Source organism: Vigna unguiculata, chromosome 5 (assembly GCF_037176805.1).
Source record: "Vigna unguiculata cultivar grain cowpea cultivar isolate G323 ecotype 2 chromosome 5, ASM3717680v1, whole genome shotgun sequence".
NCBI classification, from domain to species: Eukaryota; Viridiplantae; Streptophyta; class Magnoliopsida; order Fabales; family Fabaceae; genus Vigna; species Vigna unguiculata.
This window is the reverse complement of record NC_140796.1, coordinates 7677983-7693364: the sequence shown is the minus strand read 5'-3', so window position 1 is coordinate 7693364 and position 15382 is coordinate 7677983. Positions and strand designations below refer to the sequence as shown.

General features: G+C 34.5%; 2 protein-coding genes across 2 annotated transcripts; one reads left to right on the top strand and one right to left on the bottom strand.

Annotated features, from left to right (window-relative positions):
* Positions 1-3494, top strand: LOC114185063 (Protein kinase superfamily protein). Its single transcript, XM_028072559.1, has 6 exons — positions 1-268; positions 412-785; positions 876-1011; positions 1732-1868; positions 1978-2101; positions 2542-3494. Exons 1-6 carry the CDS (start codon positions 217-219, stop codon positions 3033-3035), a joined length of 1317 nt encoding a protein of 438 aa, XP_027928360.1. The 5' UTR covers positions 1-216; the 3' UTR covers positions 3036-3494.
* Positions 3495-5030: 1536 nt separating this feature from the next.
* On the bottom strand, positions 5031-14173 carry PECT1 (phosphorylethanolamine cytidylyltransferase 1). Its single transcript, XM_028072560.2, has 9 exons — positions 13688-14173; positions 12936-13171; positions 11106-11296; positions 10199-10270; positions 9701-9768; positions 8134-8254; positions 7293-7358; positions 7080-7202; positions 5031-5563 (listed from the first exon to the last, which is right to left on the bottom strand). The coding sequence occupies exons 1-9, from the start codon at positions 14005-14007 to the stop codon at positions 5492-5494; spliced, it is 1269 nt and encodes a 422-aa protein (XP_027928361.1). The 5' UTR covers positions 14008-14173; the 3' UTR covers positions 5031-5491.
* Between the last annotated feature and the right edge of the window lie 1209 nt (positions 14174-15382).

Sequence of the window (15382 nt, the reverse complement as noted above, 5' to 3'; positions counted from 1 at the left end):
AATCAGAAAAAGCGATTAAATATGGCATTAAGGAGGGAGCGAGTGAGCTGAAAAGAATTACGAGAGAAACAGAACGGGGGGAGAAGGCGAAGCATGAAAAACTGGTCCTGCCGGACACCACCACCACCACCGTCAGCGCCGTCGTCTGCTACTCCGCAACCACCACCACAACAATTGCTCCAACGACGTCGTTTCCCCGCTCCACCACTTGAATGAATGGGAAACTGCGGAACCAGAGAGGAATCTGCCGTAGTTTCCAACGCCCAAGGTTCCAGATCTAGGGCTCGCAATTTTCGTATTAATTAGTTACATCATTTACTAATCGGCATTCTCTTCAGTTCAATTTCACCGAGTTAACTCCGAAACTCGCTCGCTCACTCACACACATTGTTTGTATTTTGGTTGCTTCAGTTCAGCAGCTTCACCATGCGGCGTCCTTGGGCGCCAGTGCGAGGAGTCAGAATGCCGGTAGCGAGAAGAAGCACGGTCACGGTCACGGTCACGGTCACAGGCACAATCTGAGTGAGTGCGCTTCGGATCTGAGCGAAGCTTGTTCGACACCGCGAGGTAACAGTAGCAGCAACACGCACGTGATATCGTTCACGCTCTACGAGTTGGAGACCATAACGAAGAGCTTCCGCGGAGACTACATCCTCGGGGAGGGAGGGTTCGGCACCGTTTACAAAGGCTACATTGATGAGAACGTCAGAGTGGGACTCAAATCGCTTCCTGTAGCGGTTAAGGTTCTGAACAAGGAAGGATTACAAGGACATCGAGAGTGGCTTGTGCGTTTTGCTTTTTGCATCTTCTTTTTTACTTACTTGTTTAATTTGTTGGTTTAATTTTGTGATTTGTGTGTTTTTGTGTGTCTGCAGACGGAGGTGAATTTTTTGGGGCAGCTAAGGCATCCTAATCTGGTGAAGTTGATTGGGTACTGCTGTGAAGATGATCACAGGCTGCTTGTGTACGAGTTCATGTTCCGAGGAAGTTTGGAAAATCACTTATTCCGAAGTACGGCCAGTTTTACGCTTTTGGAATGAAAATTTGTTGTTTTCGTTCTTGCTTAGTTTAGGAAGGGAATGGGTTTGGATCTAAGTGGAGAAAGTTTTCTAGTATTTTGACTAAAGAGTAAAACAGTTATGGTAAGTAAATACGAATACATAGCGAATGGGTAATTTAATTAGGTTATGTTTGGATGGATTTCTGAACTTTCAGGGGAAATAAAATAGAAAGCGAAATGAATCAAACTTGGCTTTTGGAGAAGTTAGGCAGATTTTAACTCATGGTAGGGGTTTGATTTTGTTTTATCTGCTTTTTTCTTTTCCTTGTAAGTGATTACTTAGAAGTTTAACCAAACCGGGCCTTAAAGTGTAACATGCATTATTGGGATTGGATTTGGCTTTGCTGATGCGAAGAAGTTATGGGTGTTGATTGGAAAATCAATGAAGTATTTGAAAGTAGCCTAATTTCTGTGCTGTTATACAAGTGTTATAGTACTTCGTAATAGAATCTAGGCCACTGAGTGCAGTACACTTATAATGCAGTAACCTGGAAACGTTGTTACAGATCTGCTTCTGTATATTTCATTCACTTTGTAACTAGATAAATCATCATGAACAATAACGTGTTCTGATTTTTTGTTCATTATCAGTTGTAATACTAAGTTAAGGTCAGACTTCTGTTCCCGGGTGTTTTTCAACTTGTGGATATGACCTTTCTTGATTCTTTCAGAGGCAACTGTCCCTTTATCATGGGCTACAAGAATGATGATTGCTTTTGGAGCTGCAAAAGGACTTGCATTTCTCCACAATGCTGAAAGGCCGGTTATCTACCGTGACTTCAAAACGTCTAATATATTGTTGGACTCGGTAAGTTTCTGGTATTTTAAAGTTAATTTATCGCTCTCTCCGTTGCATTTTATGGCTGTAATAAAGGAATTACTATTTTTTTCACTTGTGATACCAAATGACTCCATAGGATTATACAGCAAAGCTTTCTGATTTTGGACTAGCAAAAGCAGGACCACAAGGTGACGAAACCCATGTATCCACTCGAGTCATGGGTACATATGGTTATGCTGCCCCTGAATATGTAATGACTGGTATGACCTTTGTTTTTCAAATATGGTCAATTTTTAGATAGAAAGAATGGAAACTACAATTGCTTTAAAAAACTTGAACTGGAATAAAAGAATTTTGTACTCACGTGTTTTGTAACGTGCATTAGCCAGGTGAAAATTGTTGAATGGACCAAGAAAGACGGTTTATGAAATAGCTATTTTGGAATCAAGCTATTGTCATCGCATTAGGGGTCAATCCCAATTGTTTCCACTCATTCTAAAGGATCTATACCTTCCTTTAAATATAATTTGAAGACCATTTTCTCATTATGTGTCCTAATGTTTTCGAAATAAGCAAGCAAGCAAGCATTTTTACATTATATTGTTGCATATAATGAGCTATTGTCATTGTTCTCCTTCTCACGGGTGCATGTCTAAGCGTGCATTGACGCATCTAAATTTTGCATTTGGAAAATGTTCAGGCCACCTGACGGCTAGGAGTGATGTCTATAGCTTTGGTGTTGTTCTTTTGGAGCTCTTAACGGGGAGGAAATCAGTTGACAAGACCAGACCTGGCAAGGAACAGAGCTTGGTAGACTGGGCAAGGCCAAAGCTAAATGACAAGAGAAAGCTGCTACAGATAATTGACCCTAGATTGGAGAATCAATACTCAGTGAGGGCTGCACAAAAAGCGTGTAGCTTGGCTTATTACTGTTTAAGTCAAAATCCCAAAGCGAGGCCCTTAATGAGCGATGTGGTTGAGACATTAGAACCCTTACAAAGTTCCAGAGTTAGTGCAGGTGAAGTCTCATTATCTGGATCAAATAGTGTGACTGCTGGGCCTTTCGCCATGAACAAAATCTCTGACTACCGTATGCGTCAAAGGTTCTCAAACAATGTTGGTCCTGGTGCTACGTGTCGATCTCCAAACCCAAATTGTTCACCAGGTGCCCCTGCAGCACTACGGGTGAGATGATAAATCTCATGCATCATAAAAACCCTGTCTTCTTGGTGTGCTTCTCGAACCTTCACTTATCTCAAGAAATAGTAGTTGTTAAAATGTGGGTGCATCCTTGTTTTTGTTGCTTTGTATATGATAATGTGACAAGAAATTAGCCCGGTGCATAATTTTTGTATGGATGTTTGGGCTTGTGTTAATGTGGGTGGGAAAATTATTGTGTGGAAATCTGTGTAGTTGTAATGATGGTGGCATCAGAACTAATGTAACTGGCTCCTCCTCACATCATCAGCAGTGGAAGAGAAAGACTACCCAAACACGCAAGTACCTAATGATGTATTTTATTGGAGATTATTAGGGAAACTGAGGGTAAGAAGAGACAATCATAGTTAACATTTCTATATCATCCTGTCTCTTGAAGTGACTAATTCGTATTTTAAAAAAATAAAGATGGAGGGTCATTTTCAACCTTTTTAAGGTTTTTTGTAACCTTTCTACATTCAACTCTTGCAACTTGCTCCACTTTTTGTAGTTCATACCATCTTTGCTATAATATAATAATCAGTTTGTTCAACAACCCCAGCCTGAACGAATGAATACATCTAGTTACTTTAAATTTTTAACTCTTAATATAACAAACTGGTTCTTTAAGAATTATTTCATTTTCTACAGCATTTTCGACTTTACTCAAATTGCATCACCGGAAAGGAAAAACATTTTCAACTTTACAAAAACAAAGAAATTAGCTAATAATATTGTATAATTTAGTCCAATTAAAGCATCACTTTATAAACTAGTCCATCATCCGAGTAAGACATTTCACTTGTGGTTATCATGTGTCGATTTCTTGTTCATATTTATCTGAACTTATCATATTAAATATATTTAAACGTAAATATAATAAGTACGAAAAAAATAACTAATTGTCAAATTATGAAATTAACATCCTCAGAAGTGCAGGTTAAATTTGTTACATGAAATTTGTTATAGATTCAACATAATTAACCTCAAGGATACGTCTGGTAAAGAAAAAAAAGCAGAGGCAGTGGAAGAAAAAAGAAGAGAAATTGCAGAAAATAGTATAAATAAAGGTTGCTTAACTGAATAGAAATACTTTATTAAAGAGAAGTAAAACATAAATACTCTAAAACTTATCTATTTATTTAATACAAATTATCATGTTTTCATATTAATTTAATATTTCTCTTATTACTACTATTTAAATATTATTATTATTATTAGGTTTAAATATATTTTTCCTCTGCAAATTTTGATTTTCTTGCATAAATATTTGTAATTTTCAAATTCCCGAAATTTTCTTATTATTTTCCAGTTCTTATCCTTAAATTTCACTAAATGGAGAATATTAATTTATCTAGTTAGTAATAGAAGATCTACAATTAAGATAGTTAACTTTTTTACGCGCGCATATATAAATCCAATAATTTAAACTTTTTTACTTAAATTCCTATAATTTAGTTTTCATATGTTCTTACGATATCATAATTTTCAATGATTGTAAAATTATTTATTTATTAACAAAACACGAAAGGTCAATAATACATAACATTTGCAGGGTTTAAATTATATTTAAGCCAACTAATTTATCAATTTTAAAAAATGTAAGAATAGACAAAATAAATCAAAAATGATTATTTTCAATATTACATATAATTTTAATGTTATAACTACTATTTTTAAAGTAATCAAACATATTTTATTATTTTGTTTTTATAGAAAAAATCGCCACGCAGTACAAGAAGATTGAATTAGCAACTTCGTGTCTTGAGCCCACTGGAAGGCTAATTATTATACCGATCAGTTCATTCGAATAAATCAAACTTTCATTCAGTAATTTATTGACAATAAATTATAAATATATTACTTAATTAACATATACATCTTAACTTAAAATATTCTTTATTGTCTTGAATATTACTAATTTGCATTTTTCACATTTAGATTCCATCATCTTTATAATCTTTGCACAAATGCTATCAACATGTAATGTAATAAAACCATATCCATAAAATACACTCCTAATCATACACACCACAACTTAATTCCTATAACAACCAGAAATTCAAATCTAAAACTATTCATCTGTCATTTTTACTGAATACAATTTCTCTAATTGATAAAAAAAAATAAATAATACTTAATCAGACAACACAACTCTCCATCAAATTCTCACACACAAATAATACAATATAGGTTATTGCAAAGATAAAAAAATGAAGAAAAATAATTTGCGTTGAACATTTGGGTTCAAGAGTCCATTCAAGTATAACTTCAACTGCATAATTTAGTTCATCACCAAGGTATTGGGAAACACTTCTTTGATACTCGTGTCAACTGTGTCGGCTAACTTGTAGAGATGCAGAACACGATATCCAACATAGTTTACCAAGTCTGAACAAAAACCTATTTTTCGATAAGACTATTATGTGTGTGTGTTTCAAACGAGACACAAATCAGTCTCCAGACACATGACCCTTGCCCTCATAGTATCTTTTCTCACTCTCCCCCTTCTTCTCATTTCGTTTCTGCATATGCCAAAGAAAACCAAAAACCAGTGATGAGAACACAAACAAACTAACACACCATATGTTGGATGAAAACCAGACATTTTTGTCACTCCATTCATCCACATTGAAATCTTCATCTCTGTCCAATAAGGCTCTTTTCCCCTCATCATCATTCACTAACATACAAATTCACACAGCCTATTTGGGAATTTTCAATTTTGATGGGGCGTTTTAGCCATCAAAAGTTTCTACCATTCATTCATATAATTTAGAATCCTATGTATGACATCACTACCAATCTCCATATCATCATTCATTTAAAATGGATTCAAGATACTTCGTACCAAAGAAACCCAAATGAGATAAAAGATCGCTTTCAAACCAAACCTGACAAGCATTAGTTTACGATAATGTTTGCTATTTTCATTTTATATTTTTACACAATTTCAAATAATCTGCTTCTTTGAAATCAGAAAACAACGTAGTATTCTTGTCATTTGTGGAGAAAACACAAAATATTTCCACAAACAAACCCACCATTAGGAACTTTTGCCTATATTACTTGCTCCAACTACTTTATAGTGTCAAGTTACCCTCAAAATTCTTGAACTCAAAGCTCATTTCAATAGGAGTGAGAAAATCAATTCACTCCTAACCTACCAAAAAGAATTGATTAAAATAGGTGTATCAAATACAAATCAACCCCTTCAAAAAAATACTTTTACTTCTGCTTTAAGGGAGTAGTTCACCCACCTTTGCCATTATATTTATAACATGAATTTCCTCCAGATGATCAATACCAAAGTCATTTATTCGCCAAGGAAGGCCTTAAAAAATAAAAGGTTTCTAAACTACTAAACCAAGTTACCAAACAAGACATAAAAGTTAAAATGGGCAAGCTATCATTTATATTTGTGAACAACAAACACACACACACACACATATATATATATAAAGGATGAACAGAGAAAAGATATGAGCTCCATAAAAAGACACCAGTAAGTGTATATCTGATTTTGTTATGAAGTGGTTAGTCTTGATAGTTATTAATTGATTGCTTCTAAAATGTTACTATATTTTTTTCATATTTTCCCTATGCAAATTATAATTGAGACAGGTTCTTCAAATGTAGAATTCTAACATATTTCGACAATAAATTTCATACTGCATACTAATCTCAAACTAATAAATCCAAAAGAGAAGTTAACCCAACTACGAGTATATATGCATGCTCATTATAATTGAGACAGGTTCTTCTAATGTAGAATTCTGACATAATTTGACAACAAATTTCATACTGCATACTAATCTCAAACTAACAAATCCCAAAAGAGAAGTTAACCCAACTACGACTATATATGCATGCTCATTATACACTATACATAGCAATTTATAATTTAGAGTAGCTACAGACCATCATAATAAGCATACTAAATATGCTAGCATTGTAATAGTAACAAGTGTTACAAAATTGAAAAATAATAAGCCAAATAATTAATCAATTGCTTCTAACCAAACAAAGGTCTGAAAGTACCTGGTATGCCTCGTGATTTGAGACAATTCTTTTAATTATTGTAGTAGTTGTTATATCTAAAGGGCTTTCCAAAACTTTGAAGATGCCCATGCTAATAGGAACAGCATATGGGTTGCATTGTTCCTATATGTGGAAACCAACATATATATAAAAGGAGGGATAGTTGGATATATATAAAAAAAAAAAAGTAATAATAGTAGTAGCACGATGTACCTTCTCAAAATCATTATTTTCTGCAACGGTTCCATGAACAACTAATGAAATGTTAAACGTAGTGATCTGCACTCAAATGAATTTAAACCAAGTGATTACTTAATTAATAGCAAAATATGTAAAATGGAACATGTTCCAAACTGAACCAACCAACCAAGAAATAGTCAATAAAAAACCTTATCCCAATAAGTAGGCTGGCTATGTTGCCGCACTTATAACTAAAGTAACAATTAGATAGATGCACAGAAAACCAAATTGTGAGAGAAACAAGAGATTTTGAATGCCATGAACTCAACCAACTTATGCAGTGTAATATAAAAGGGTTACACAGATAATATTTGTTAGAATGATCAAAACTAACATAAAGCCAGTGCAAAAAAGGTAAACAAAAGAAATTTATTAGTAAACCAACACTGCCAGATCTCTATGTATTAACGAAATAAAAATCATTACTAATGCAAAACAGTTATAAGCAGAATCCTGATAGAAGCTATAAGTAAAGTCTTGTTCTATAAATAATTTAAGTGCAACTAGGAACCATTTATCTAAAAGGATAAACAGTGATGGTTCAGGGAATGCCCAAGTTTCCTTCTTTTATCAAATAGTGAACATCACCTAAAAGAAGACCAATTCAAAGGAGAGACATCATGTGTAGTGACCATTTACTTACTTCACAATTTCAAAATAAATAAGGGTGAATAAATTTGCGTTAGTTACTAGCACTGGCATTTCAACATATATTAATAAATCTAGTGTCTCAAGAACGTTTACAGCAATAGAAAAGAAATAATCACCATGCAAAAAATTAATGAAAAATTAAATATGCTAAAGTGAGACTAACCATATCTTTGGACACCTCCCATGGTGCACCAATTATGACCTCATCCACATAGCGACATGCTAAAACACTCAGACTTCTTTCATGAAGGTTCATGATAGGACGATGTGATCCTCTGGTTGCACTACAAAGAAAGAAATTACAATATAAAATTCCCAAACATTACCACCCTGTATGAAATATAAACAACCAAAATTAGATGCTGAAATTTTACTAATTCAAATTTAAAACTTACAATTGAACGCAAAAAGAGTTTCTATTACTGTAAAACAGTTTTTCGTAATGATGCAAGCCCAATAACTATGGAGCCTCACTCAAACACCATAACAATGCAACAAATAAATAGAAAAGATACATTAATCTTTAATACAAAGTTAGACATAAGAACAGACAAATATTTCACATAAAACAAAATGATCATAATCCTTCAGCATTTCAGAGACAAGACAACCACATGAGAAAATCGTTAGCTCAAATGATCAAATAGAAGCCAACAACATACATAAAACCTTGTGTTTAGAATTTTATATCACCCTATAATTCTGAACAGGCTTGAAATTAAGCAATTACTTGCATCATATCTACACACAAGGTGACAAAAGTACCATTAACCTTTTTTTAATTGAGACTTCCTTCGTAGTACAATAGATGCATTTAAAGTTGCAATTAAAATGGTGCAAACAACTCCCAAGAACAGGCCCCAAAATAACTGTATCACCCCCTTATAATTTCAATACGAAGTCCCCCATGGCAGATTTTACATAAACCACCGTCGCACTAGCACTATGGCAATGCAACCTCACAAGGGTGGCTCCATGACAACCACCTGACAGACACTAGATCAGAAACTAGACTGGAATGAAAATTTATTAATCAAATCCCTAATTTCCAATAAGTACCAGTATGATAGTAGAATGGACAAGGGGAAAATATACAATTACTGAAAAAACACATAGGAGTTCAAAGCCCTGTCTCTCTCATAGTTCCATTCCACCCAATATTAATTTTCATCAGCTTACTTCCCGAATCATTTCTTGCCTGCTATATAGCAGACTAACTAATTATAAGCCTCCTCCCAACTGACAATAACACCTCCACATCAACGACATCATAGTGTCATAGCAACCCAATGACTAAATTCAACCTGCCCGCCCACCCGCAGTCATCTAATATGTCAGGCCCCCATGAAATGCTACTTTGTACAAGTTTTTTCCAGCCTGCTCACATCATTTAGATGACACTTCATGATCACACAATCATCATATATTAATTTTTTCTAGTATTGGTCTTTCTGTTTTTACCTTTCTTTAAATATCAAGAATGTTATACTTTTCATGAATTTGATATGTCAAAAAATAGTTTAATTGCTTCACTTTAGAAATTTTTTATGCATCTGATATTTAGTATGGCCAAATGCATCTGACATTCACCAATTATCCATCCAGCTAACTTCCATGGTGAATTTCCTGGTTGCCTCTATGCACCATTGATAACACTGATAGTAGGTATAAAATTAAAATTTCAAAAAATAAATAAAGAAGGTGAAAAAGGAGATATAAAGGTTAACAACCTGACTGTCTGATCGGTGTGTATTCCAACAAGAAGAAAATCTCCAAGATCCCTAGCAAGCCTCAAGATCTAGATAAGATAAAGGTCAGTCAAAATATCCAGTCAGATATACATTAAAACAATCCAAATGGAAGTAGTAGCATATAAGTAAAAAGTATTGCAAGGTCCCAGTATATAATTTACCACATTACACCCTCCCAAAATAACCTCCATCTAATACATAGGTGTTTATTTTGCAAGATATAACAGTTAGGAAAATGACAATATATTATCCAATAAGAGCAAGACCACAAAACAGGATATTAGTTATCTTATGTTTCTTTCTCACTACCCACCACTCAATGTTGAGACACAGGCATTTGATTTGACACAGGTTCTTGTTTGGATTACTTAGCAATAAAAACAGCTTACAATCAATATATTACTAAGCTGAGAGAGATTTTGAATAAGAGGCTGCTTTTAGGTATATGTATGTAATACCAGAGTCTTTAAATTATACCTCCACATGTCCAGCATGAAAGAGATCAAAAGCACCATCTATATATACAATGCGAGAATCAGGTCCTGGACCCTGGAACAGCGTGAATAAATTATCAAGTGACACGAAGAAATTACTAAATACAGGTACAGCCAACACAAAGCATGGATCTACTTAAAGTTATTTGGAGAAAAATGTTACACGATCTCAAAGTACCACAATAACATATATTTCTATAAGCAATGGGGAGAAATAAACCAACCATAATATTAATCAGAAGACCAAATCAGCAACTTGTACAAAGAGATATGTGATAGTTACTGCCATAACTCTCAGCAAATGGAATAGGAGAAAAAACAGAGACGAGCTCAAAAGAGCTAACCCTGTCTGCTTGAGCTCTTTCGAAAAAACACTGGCTTGAAAAAGAGCTAGACGCACACACTAAGAAACTTGGCAGAACACCAAAAAGAAGCCAAGCGATCGACTTGATCTCAAATTAAATGGAACCACCCATTTAAATTCTAGCACTTTTCTCAAACCATTTACACCAAAAATTGAGAAGTGAACAACGCCAAATCCCTTTAGCAACAACATTAATTTTGTATAATTCTCAGGCCAGTTTTCCTGTCAGTTGATTTTCAGGTAAAAAAAATATTGCTAGCTCTTCCAGGCCACACGTTTCTATACACAAGTCTAAAGCCAAATTAAATTCTTAAAAGTAATGTACATGAGAAGGAAATAAGAAAAAAAAAATGCATTTGTCATGATCAAAGACTCGTCTTATAGACCAAAATCGTGGTGTGAAGTGAAATACATGATTCAAGCATCGCAAAGACTAAAGGCTTCAGAAATATTGTAGAGAACTAAGGAAGTTGATAGCAAGCTAAGAGTAGTAAGAAATCAGAATGAAGATTTTGCATGAACATACCCTCCCATTTGAGAACTGAACAATTCTACGAGATGTTGGCAGAAAATGAGATATTCGAGTTCCACTTGCAGTTGCTGCAGGTGAACCAGCTTCAAACTTTGGACTGTGGCCGTTACTGAACTGTCTTTGTAAAGAAGAATGATTGTGACTGTCGCTTATAGACCTTTCTCTCACACAGAGAAGCATGCGACCTGGGTAAGAAATTATTAAATACTTCAACTTTTAATATATGTGAAGACTATAAGTGAAACCTATCAGAAAGAAATATAACCTTAAAAGGAAAAACATTAACACCAGCTAAAGTGTAAATGTATGCTTGCATAAAGTAAACATAAACAAAAAATCATTTAGAATGGAACAATTAGTAACAATAGTTGCTGGTACCATGAGAATGGCCTAGAGGTTTCATCACACTAGGTGGGCATAACCACAGTCCATGGAACAATGCAGAGTAAGGAAAGCAGTCTAAAGAAAGGGTAAGATCTGAAAAGTCTTCTAAAAAATTTAGTCAATTTGTGAGAAGGAAATGTGTTGCATAATTAGATAATTTGAGAACAAAGATTCACCCATTCACCAAAATTTCCAAATTAAGCTTCACGGAAAAACAAACCCAAATGGAAGGAAAATATGTTAAATTCAAGGTCCATTTAACATTTTGCTTATATAGATTGAAAAAATATATTCGAGAGAAGAAAAGGAATATAAAGTTTAAGGAGTGATGATAACTTATTGTCCATCAAACCAGAAAAAAGATGTAATGGATGGACGGATATATATGGGATAGGATCTCTTGGTATAAGATTAAAGACTTGTACCAAATATTAACTGTCAATATCAAAAGATGTAATGGCCCAAAAATACTTGAACAAAAAAATTAAAAGAAAAGATAGCATGTGATTTGTTTTAAAGCATATCTTTGTCCCTTCTTTTTGCTTCCATTGCCCCATATGCTCCCACCAATACCGGGGAAGCAATAATAAACCCCCAATGGTAATGAAATCTTCACAATAAATTAAATAGTTACATTCATCTGAAAACAGTTCACAAAAAATGAAAGTGTTTTCCAAACATTTAATTTTTTTAGCATGACTAACCAACCAGAGCACAGCAAAGATAGTGGTTTTATTTTCAGATAAAAGATTTCAAGCATTGAGTAAGATTTGCAGTATTAGCAGAAACAGAACTGGAATAGATGAAATTGAGATGGATTGATTTGTAATAAAAATAAATTATTAACTGTAATTTATGCAAGAACAGCTCTTGCCAATTACAAATTCCTGCAAAAATACAAATTTGGTTTTAAACAAAGCGAGACCGAACTGACAAGTGGAGTGGGATAAAAATGATGGAAGATCCAACGGCTAGTTGATGGTTGCAGCATCCTGCGGCAAATCCACATTGGCAGATTAGAAAAAGCACTGCAGCAGTTCAGAAGGAGGAGCTGCAGTGTGTACCCTTCTTCGACTAGGCCACTGTCTGAAATTCATCCTTTACATGGGATTGCTAGTAACTTTTAGTTTTGCCCAGGTTCATGCAGAAGGGAAAGGCCCCAGCCTAACGTGACTTTTCTTAACTATTTATAATTTTTGGTCAAAGTAATATAAACTGTAAGATTTAGTTACATCATCAACAGTTTAGATTTATACACGTGAATACTGTCAATGGTCAATGCATACATCTAAAAGTCACAATCTCTTTAACACAATCGACAAAAAGCATATTCGAAAGTATTTGTATCCAATTATTTAATGGAAACTCTACAGTAGAGACAATTAGCATGAGCAGTCGCATGATAACCAAAGAAAAAATGTAAAGCAGTATAAGTCTAACCAACAATATCAGTGCTTGAAACCCCTTCAGTGCGCTTTATCTGCTTATACCGACCAGCCTTCTTAGCATGAGCATAAGCATCGGTTCCATCCGGAAGAACGCAAGGATCGTCCCCATGAATAATGAAATCTATCTTGTACTCATCAAAAAGCTTCTTCATGAACTCCTCAGTTATCGCATAGGGAGCTTCAGGAATAACCTCATCCACCCACTTCACCGCATTCACCATCATCAACCTAACACAACAAAAACACACTAAACGCCACATCAAGATTAAAACAAACAAACAACCAAATTTCAATAAAAAACTAAGAATCCGGCTCCTCTAAGGTAGGCAAGATTACTATGAGTAATATGAGGCATTAATAAGAAAATCAACTGTGAATACTTTAACCAAGGTTTTTAAAAAAGGGTCCACAAACATTGCGCTCAACGTCAAGGGCTTCCGCCAATTCCACCTCGTTGTAGCTACTTCAAACCATGAAGAAGGTGAAAATCCGTGACCACACTGTAAAACTCTGATTTTAACACATCTGTGATTCGTTATACTCACGCCTATGACATAGACCGTTTCATCAACCACTGAGATCACTAATTTTATTACTCAAATTGCGGACATTAGAGGAACCGGATCCCAAAAATAAACAAACAACTAAACGGCATTCAAAACAATGCCAAAATCGCAACCTACAAGATCACCACCCCAAAAGAAACAGTAAATTAAATTACAAAAGGGAACTCAAAGATGAAACCTTTCGTGAAGAGGGGTAACGGGAGGACCCTTGTTGGCAATGATCTCGGCGTCACTAACAACCCCCACAATCAACTGGTCACCCAGTGCACGAGCTTGGCGAAGGGCATTGCAGTGCCCATAATGCATCATGTCAAAGCAACCATCCATGTAGACACGAACGGGTTTCTTGTTGCGTCTCCGGCTCTTCCAGAACATTCCAAGCTGGCTAGAGTATGCACCCAACAGTGACACCCCCACGATCACCCCTCCCACCATGCACGTCACCACCCATTTCGTCGCCGTCGCCGGCTTCTCGGTCACCGCCTCGTAACTACCCATTTTCCCTCTCTCTCTCTCTCTTTCTCCCTCTCTCGATGCCGATGTCTGTGTATCACCGCTTCTTCTCCTTCCTCATTCGTAGCACCACACACAAATGGAATGGAATGGAATGAAAAGCGTAGCGAATTGGAATTGCGAAAGCAAAATATTCGGCACTGGTGCGACAATTCTAATTCTAAGATTCCGTAAAACTGGGCCAAATGTCGGGTTTGGGTATTTGTTCAAACCGAACCGACATGTTCGAGACACAGCCCATGGTTTGTCTTTTCTTATTTAAAAATTATCAATATTGATTTTACTTTCTGCACCTCCACAATCTCTTCAGTATCAGATTAGATGTTTCAGAAACTTTTAGAACAATTTTTTTAAAAATTTGGAAACAATATTTTCAGAATATAATTTTTAAAATAATTTTTTTGGAATGTGATTTTTAGAACAAAATTTCTGGAATACAAAAAGTACATTCCAAAATAAGTATTTTAGAATAGAATTTTCGAAATACATTTTTAAACAGATATATAATGTTTTTAAAAATGAGTTTTCCCTACTTTAAATGTGTTTTCATAATTCATAAAATATGTTCTGGAACAATTTTTTTTTCTGCATTTTCTCTTTTCTTTTTCTTTTGTATTCCCTTCTTCTTTCTTTGCGGTAGCGGTGATGATGGAAGTGATAGAGATAACAGCGGTGATAATAGCGACAGGAGCAATGGTGTTGTAAACTAGTGGAAAAGGTGTTTGAATCTTTTTTCTTGTCGTAGAGTGCAGTTAACAGTTGTTAGGTGCAGGAAATAATAGTCTTTTTGCGTTCAGGGTACAAATATAGGCCCAATTATAGCCCATGGGCTTTTCTTCGTCGCTCTTAACAAACCTTGGTCAAGACATTTTACCATTGCATTGCCTCTTAAAATCAAGATATGACATTCTATAAGATATAAATTAGGGTTAATTATGTTATTGAGACTTTTGAATTATGTCAATAAATGGTTATGTGTAATAAAATTATTGATTAAATTTATAAATTTTGAATGTAAAAATACGTCTTAATTAAAACTTTTATTATTTAAATATAATTTCATAAGTTAATGTTTTTCTTTTAAGTTGTTTGACAAAGTTTAAATTATTTGGATAAATATAATATACAAAGTTTAAATTAAAAATATTTCAGAGACTATATGCTTAAATCTATTTTTTTATGTATTGTATTGTTTGTGCGAGAGAGAATATTTTTTAATATAAGAAATATTTTTAATAGTTTAATGGGAGTAATATGCCATGATAAAATTTAAAAGTAATCAAAAGTTTTTTTTGTTCTTTTTTAAATAATGTTGTCATATAGGAATAATGGAATTTAAAACTTTTAACACTTAATTAAG

What these genes read in the sequence shown, in the direction of transcription:
- PECT1 (XM_028072560.2), bottom strand. Translation starts at nt 14,007, where the DNA reads ATGGGTAGTTACGAGGCGGTGACCGAGAAGCCGGCGACGGCGACGAAA. An exon ending in TTCAAGCACTGATATTGTTG is followed by an intron (nt 11,297 to 12,935) that starts GTTAGACTTATA and finishes TTTCTTACCCAG; the next exon opens with GTCGCATGCTTCTCTGTGTG. An exon ending in TTCAGTTCTCAAATGGGAGG is followed by an intron (nt 10,271 to 11,105) that starts GTATGTTCATGC and finishes ACGCTGTTCCAG; the next exon opens with GGTCCAGGACCTGATTCTCG.
- LOC114185063 (XM_028072559.1), top strand. Translation starts at nt 217, where the DNA reads ATGGGAAACTGCGGAACCAGAGAGGAATCTGCCGTAGTTTCCAACGCC. An exon ending in CGTAGTTTCCAACGCCCAAG is followed by an intron (nt 269 to 411) that starts GTTCCAGATCTA and finishes TGGTTGCTTCAG; the next exon opens with TTCAGCAGCTTCACCATGCG. An exon ending in CTAATATATTGTTGGACTCG is followed by an intron (nt 1,869 to 1,977) that starts GTAAGTTTCTGG and finishes ATGACTCCATAG; the next exon opens with GATTATACAGCAAAGCTTTC.